General features: G+C 30.0%; 1 protein-coding gene across 1 annotated transcript; it reads left to right on the top strand.

The window, feature by feature from the left end:
• Nucleotides 1–1,348: 1,348 nt before the first annotated feature.
• LOC129222883 (methylated-DNA--protein-cysteine methyltransferase-like) lies at nucleotides 1,349–6,083 on the top strand. Its single transcript, XM_054857448.1, has 2 exons — nucleotides 1,349–1,475; nucleotides 5,669–6,083. The coding sequence occupies exons 1-2, from the start codon at nucleotides 1,433–1,435 to the stop codon at nucleotides 5,926–5,928; spliced, it is 303 nt and encodes a 100-aa protein (XP_054713423.1). The 5' UTR covers nucleotides 1,349–1,432; the 3' UTR covers nucleotides 5,929–6,083.
• The last annotated feature ends 1,469 nt before the right edge of the window (nucleotides 6,084–7,552 follow it).

Below are 7,552 nucleotides of genomic sequence, written 5' to 3' on the forward strand. Positions count from 1 at the left end.
TAATGTAAATGTATATAATAGTAAAGCTACAGTAAATTACCAACCTACAGTAATCATAAACTATCAATAATAATCAAAAAATATAATACCTTTAAATTCTAATTGGCATAAGTTATAGTAGTTAAAATAATAAATAGAACAAATAAATACAGGGTACTTATTAATAAAACTTTTACAAAACATACTTTTAGTTTAAAACATGAACACTATCTAACAGCTGTCTTGCAAACATAATTTAAGCTTGTTAATCTTCATGCATTTAATGTCTCAAACTCGAAAACATTGGCTATACCCATTTTACCCCGCGCAACTAAAAGTACTATAAATTTTTTGTTATTATTGAAATTTACTTATTTTTTGAGTTTTCTGTTAGATAAATTCTTCTTCTATCAAATCCAAATAAAAAATTTCCAGAACTCTTTCTGTAAATTTTTTCAGAAAGAAGTTTATTACTCACTATGAATACATGTTTTGTGTTCTGAAAAATAAAATGTCTGTTAAGCCTGGTATAAATGAGTTGCTAGATTTTTTTCTCATTTCAAAATGTTTCCAGATATGTAAACATTTTCAACACAATTTTTTCTTTTCTAAAAATTTTGTCTTTTAGAATAAAAACAAGAAAAACGCAACTATACCCATTTTACCCCGGGTCCCCCTATGTTTTTTAATAATTTTTACGTTTTTTAAATTGGTCCATGCAGAGTCTAATACACATTAACCAACACCTATTATATGGTTTTTCATTTGTACGCTTTTTTCATACAGTCCTTTCAAAAATATATAAACGGTGCTTCACTGTATTAACAAGTGTTTGAGACCTCAAAATACTTTGGGATAAACAATGTAAGTCTAATTCATGTCTAAGTGTTTCTTTGAGGTAAGTTATTCTTCACATAATTTATCAAATTCTAACAAAAACGTAAGTTAAACTGTTAGATTTACATCAATTACCGCTCATATGCTCTCAAAACCAGCTTTAGCAAAATTTTGTACTCCCCCCCCCTTTTTCTTTCATTTTTTTTTTTTTTTGCTGCCACTAAAAATCCAATGGCTTTTAGTTGTTGATTGCTCTTGCACCCCCACTTTTCAGTACCAATAGCCACCTGTGTAAACAATACATTTTTTTAAAGCTATTTAAAACTCATACTCTTTGCTAACTAAAACTCATACTAACGTTGAAACTTGTGTTGTAATTTTGTAATGGGTCAATGGTATGAAGAGGGCACCTGACCACTATTCGGATTAAATATCTTGACTAAGATATTCAATCCAACTAGTTTGGTTTAAAAAACTTGTTGCTGGTAGTTTGTTTTGTATTTGTATTGAATTGTACTTACTTTGCAGTGATTTGCCTGAAGAAGAGCGAGCGCCTAAACATGCAGTGGTTAGTTGGTTGAAATCATATTTCAATGCACCTCTGGACTGCCTTAAAATGACTTCACCTCCTATATGTCCTACTGTGTTTTTAGGAAAGGGTAATGACCAATTTCAAATTTCTGATGTTCACTAAAATTTAAGTCAACAAATGATTTGGAATCTTTTCATTAATTGAGTTAATTTTATGCTATATACATTTTTTTGTATATTAAAAATAGGGTTGATTGGGGTGAGTGGTACCCCTTTTGAGAATAGTTTTTGAAACCTTATACAAAAGTTTTGAAACAAAAAAAGTTGATCTTATTGTTTTATTTTATCTTAAAGATTATCCCAAATATGTGCAAAACCAATCACTGTGATGATATTTAACATGATCAGTGCAAAAAGGTTTGAAAACTTTATATTTTAGTTTTAGGGGGGTGACCCACTTACCCCCATGACCCACTTTCCCCAACCAACCCTACAATATATTTAAAAGTTATGAAATCAAAATAAACAAGTTATTCTCACAATCTACTAATTTTCATAAACAAAAATTAGGTTTATTTTTATATTCTTCAAAATATTTTTTCTCCTTCAGTGAAATTAATGTATGCTTCTTGTGGGTGAGAAAACTTTCAAACAGAATAAATTTTATGTGTTAAAATAAAAGATCAAAACAGCAAAACAATTTTTCAGTTTTTCATAGTTTTATAGCTCTTTAACTTGTCTCCTCTTTTTTACTTTCTTATACAAAGTAAAAGACGTGTTCATGAAAATTCTCCCACTGAAATTTAAACCTAAATTTCCAATTTAGTTACTCCTGCATTTATTTTGACTTCTTTTTTCAAACCTATCTTCGTATGTACAATAGGCAACCAAAAAAAAAAAAAATTAATTTTTATAATCTCTAATTCTTGACTAGTTTTGTATTGACGTCGGTACTTATGTATTTGTATCTTGCATAAATATAAAGCTTCATAGAAGGCTGAAATTTCGCATATAGGATCCGTACACTTCTATTTAAGCATATCCCCTTTTGGTGGCAATTTGATACTGACAAAGGTCTCTTTACTCATTGTTTATGGCAAGTCAATATTAATTTCAAGTTTTCCCTTTCAAGATATCTTCTCCAAACCATTGTTCAATCAAGGTTTCTATCAATACTGGAAGTACTGGCAATGCACAAGATTTTTTTTTACATACTGGAAATACTAAAAACTATACTGGAGGTTTTATTTGAATACTGGGAAAATATTTTTAAAAATTAAATGGAATATGTACCTTGTTGTGAATTGAAGGGCAAATTAAGCTATAATAAACTGTACTGCGATGAACATTTTTCTTTTTTATGGAGATAATTTAAAATAACAAATGTAAATATATTACAATTAATTAGAGACGTACCGAGTACTCGGTAACTACACGGTACTCAGCCTACTCGGCCAAATTTTGATCAGATACCTGACCAATACCCAATATTTGTAAAAATTGGAATATTGTTAAGGCAGATTTTAAAATTAATAAAGGAGTGCAACCATATAATATACTGCAATCATTTACAATTCAAATTTACAAGTCAAATTTAATTTTTGAGAATAATGAAATTTGTTATGCTTAAATGGAGTAAATCTTTTCAATATTTGCAAAGTTAATAAAATTTATTTATTGAAAATGGAGCAGTGTAAAAAATATGAAATTTTTATATTATTACGTGTGGCGGACTAGAAGGGGGGGCGTGAACAGGAGGGGGGAGAAGGGACACCTGTTGGCCCAAGCCTGTAGGCGGCCCAATATTTTTTTAACTAGGCATGAAATATAGAGATAAATAATATGGAGGGGGCACCGGAAAAGTCATTTATGATGGGCCCCAAAATTTCTGTGCACACCCCCGACTAGAACTAAAATAAATTGATATAATTTGTTTTAATTCCAACTTGATTAATCATACTTATTATTTATTCGTTTATTTTTTATTTTGAAAATCACCTTTTTATAAAATTTTTGACACAAACAAAATCTTTTACATAATGCGTAATTAAATTTCAGCTGGAATTTTGTTTTAAAAACTATTATATGGACATGAAGGTCTATACTTCTATTCCAATAAGTTCAAAATTCATCACGTGTGTCGATGGTTCTTTTTAAAACATAATTGAAACTCGGTAACTCGGTACTCGGCCGAGTAGTGAAAGGCCGAGTACTCGGTACTCGGCCAAAGTGCTACTTGGTACGTCTCTACAATTAATTGATCAGAAGTAAATTATCCCAACAGAGTAGGTTATTGAACTTTTCTTCATTTTCAATCAGATTGAATTATAAAAAAAATCATTGTTTGGTCATTTTCTCTGACCTGCAGTACTCTTGTCATTGCTCCAAATGTGACAAATTAACTTATATAAAAATGAAACTGATGCAAGAATGTAAAATAAGAAACAACATCAAAAAGCAAATTGCAGATTACTGCAGACAAGTGTTTCGGCGTAACAAGGAACGCCTTTTTCAATGCAAAAGAAATGAGCTTATGAATGAAAAGACATAAGAGACAATGGGTTTTTGGCTTTTCATTGAAAAAGGTGATCCTTGTAATGCCGAAACACGTGTCTGCAGTAATCTGCAATTTGTGCTTTTGACTTTTTTTTTTTTTTTAAGTTTTTATGCACAAAGGTATTTATTTAACTTGATGCTGAAATGCTTTTATAACATGTTTTGATGTTTGTAAGATATGATGAAACAAACTTTCTATTATTGTTCATTTAAATAATTTTTTGCATGATAAATTTCATTCCTCTATCTGAAAGAAAAATTAGTTCTAAGAAGTCTGCAATCTGTGTGCAGGCATGAGTGTATGTATGAAACTAATGTTTGAAAAACGCAATTTTAGTTTGTTTTTAAATGAGAGGGGGTGGCTTTAGGGGCCATCTATACATTTATAAAGAAATTGTTGCTTAATCTATTAACAACTATTATGCAATGTTGTAAAATATAGACTTTTCAAGATTTGCACTATTCTGGGGGGGGGGGGGGGGACTTTGATTTTGTTGTCATTCCCCTGTCAAAGAATGGACTGGAAATAATTATACTAGCCCATAATCTAGCATTTGAGCTGTAGCCCCATCATAGAAATAATCTTAATTGGTTCTTTTTGCAAAAATAAAAAAGAGTCAAGTGTTCCCAAGTTAAATCTTGTTAAGAATTTTTAATGACCCATTACTCTGTCTCTCATAGTTAATTTTGTCACGTGTAAGGGAAAAAAGTGACCACAATAACTACTTTTTGCAAACCACCACATTGTATCATTTTAAATTTCATTGAAATACTATTTGCTTTTCCCAGAGGGATTACAATACCTTCAGAAAAATGTATTGTTTCCTCTGTCATTCCCCTGCCACTTCCCCTAACCAAACCCCATTACCTGCCCTAACCAAATGGTGCTGTTTTGGGAGAATGACCTTGTTACAGTTCATCTGCTATTGCTGTTTGAAAATTTTCACTTTATGTTGCATAAAGAAGTAAAGTAAAGCATTTGATGAACTGAAGAACGGTAAAGAGTGAACATAGACCTATAAGTATGTAAAATGAACTGTTAATTCAGCCTGCATTATTTTTTAACCGCAGAGCAAGTATGAAAAAAAAAGTAAAAAGTTTATGGTATAGTGTTAATATAGTGATTGAAGTAAAGTAGATTTTGTCAATAAATAAATTTCATTGATAAATGACATGTATTACTTGATTTTTCATTTAATTATAAATTTGGAAAAAAGAAGATAGTGATATGATAGTGGAATTTTGGGATCACCAGATCAGTGTTAATGTAGTGATTGAAGTGGAGTAGATTTTGTCAATAAATAAATTTCATTGATAAATGACATGTATTACTTGATTTTTCATTTAATTATAAATTTGGAAAAAAGAAGATAGTGATATGATACTGGAATTTCTTTATCTCTATGGCAAAGTGAATATTTTGTACCATTTGATAACAGTTGGCAAAATGTACTTCCCATTATCTTTTTCTTACTTTAATAGTGAAAGATTTCATTTTTCAGATTTCAACTCCTTGATATAAAATAATCAAGCCGAGCCAGGATTCATCATCCTCATAAAGAGTTTTAAAAAAAAGATGCTCACTAACATATTATTACATTTAATTTATTTTTATCTAAATATATTAAAATTATCAGATCATATATAACTAGAGATATAATTGAATATTTTAAAGAAAAAAGAACTTTTTAGTTTACTTTGAAGTTTAGCTGCTTTAATATAACTGAATTTTAAAACTTATTTCTTCATTAATAACTCTCTATAGGAACTTTTACAAAAAAGGTTTGGACAACTTTAATGTCAAATGTGACCATTGGCAAAACACTATCTTATGGTGAATTAGCAAAGCTTTGTGGCAATGGAGCTGCATCAAGAGCCGTTGGATCTGCAATGAAGAATAATCCAATTCCTTTGCTCATTCCGTGCCATAGAGTTGTGAAGTCTGATGGTAGCATCGGTAATTTTTCTTGTGGTGTTCATGTTAAAGAATGGCTACTTAATCATGAAAATAGCCTTGTCGAATAGAAGTTATAAGAACTCAAATTCTGAAATATCAATGTTAGGGATTTATTAAAAAATTGAGTCTGAAAAAAATCATTTTTTCAGACTCAATATGTATAATGTTTCAGATTATTATTAAAGTATTTTGTATTATGCTTTCAAAATTTGATATAAAATATGATTATGACTAGTCATTTTTTTTAATTACATTAACAAAGGTAAATGGTAAATTGAAAAAGGTATCAGCGATCTAATGAGCCAAATTTCAATAATTCTTGAATAATCAATGAATTCTGAGGGACTGTTCGCAAATAATCCGTTTCTATCATGAATCACTCAATAACAGAAAAGTGTTGCTGGTTAGCGAACGATCACTTATGATTTTTCGCCTATCCAAGAATTATTGAAATTCGGATCTTTAGATCGTCGATAACTTTTTTATTGATATCGCTGATAACTAAGGGATATTGAATTGAAATTTTACTATGAGTTGCAGGATTTACCTAGGGCTTTAGATTATAAAGGTTATAAATCGCTATCTTTTGCACATGAAAATTTAATTGCTTCAAACGTTCATATTTCATCAGACTTTCAATCTTTGGATTTCAAATTTGATTATAATGTTTCTTTTGTATGCTGTCAAATATTCTGAATGTTTAGTAACATTTGATGGAAAAGGGTGTTATGAGCTGAAAACCTTCAAATAAAATTTGTATTTTTTGAAAGGAATGCTTATATCTTCGTGGGTATAAGAGATACTTTCACGTAAAAATATAAAAATAAATTCTACATAGTTTTTTAAACTTATTTCTACATAATTTGTAGCTTATTCCCAGCTTTTTACAATGAAGGATGGTCAAAAACCTTTATTTTTTTCACAATTTGTTGCTGGTCTTCTAAATCAATATTAGGTTTAATTTTTATTGGAAAATGACAGCTAAAATATAACTTTCATGTGAAAAAATTACAGAGCAACCGGTCTCTTATTTCTAGTGAATTTTTGAAAGTCTCCCAATATTTTTGGTCATAGAGTGTACATCCTCTCAGAGTGTACATCTGAAGTTTTAACTTTCTACAGCAGTGAAGATTAACTTTCTAGAGCATACAGTTTTTGAGTTATGTGAAATTCATACATACGTCTTGAGAAAAGTCATGATAATTAACTCAGGGATGGTCAAAATGATCATTTCAACTGTCTGTATGTTCTTAGGTACATTTGCAGGTGTGGATGGGCTAAAAAAACACTTCAACATTCATTTAGAGGCGAGTAAAATGGAATTTAGTCCGAAATTTGAGGGGGAAATTTTTTACGATCACAATATTTTCTTTACTATGTAAGAAGTAAAAATGTTGGCCCTTTTCAATTTTTTAGCCTTTTGAAGTTTTTTGTTACAAAAGAGGTACTTTTAAGTATAACTATGAATTTGAGAATTATTTTCGGAACAGGCTATGTATTATTGAAAAATAGAAAAATATATATGCAGTATAACCCCCATTTAACGATTGTCAAGGGGCTGGAAAAAGTTATCATTAAATCAAGGATATCGTTAAATCGTGGAGCATATACATTTGTGGAATGCCTCAGAGAGCACATAACCTAACTTTGCCCTAACACACATTCAATGCAGTTAAATCTGAACCAGTGAAA

The sequence above is a fragment of the Uloborus diversus genome, chromosome 5 (assembly GCF_026930045.1).
Source record: "Uloborus diversus isolate 005 chromosome 5, Udiv.v.3.1, whole genome shotgun sequence".
Taxonomy (NCBI): Eukaryota; Metazoa; Arthropoda; class Arachnida; order Araneae; family Uloboridae; genus Uloborus; species Uloborus diversus.

What these genes read in the sequence shown, in the direction of transcription:
- LOC129222883 (XM_054857448.1), top strand. Translation starts at nt 1,433, where the DNA reads ATGACTTCACCTCCTATATGTCCTACTGTGTTTTTAGGAAAGG. An exon ending in TACTGTGTTTTTAGGAAAGG is followed by an intron (nt 1,476 to 5,668) that starts GTAATGACCAAT and finishes AACTCTCTATAG; the next exon opens with GAACTTTTACAAAAAAGGTT.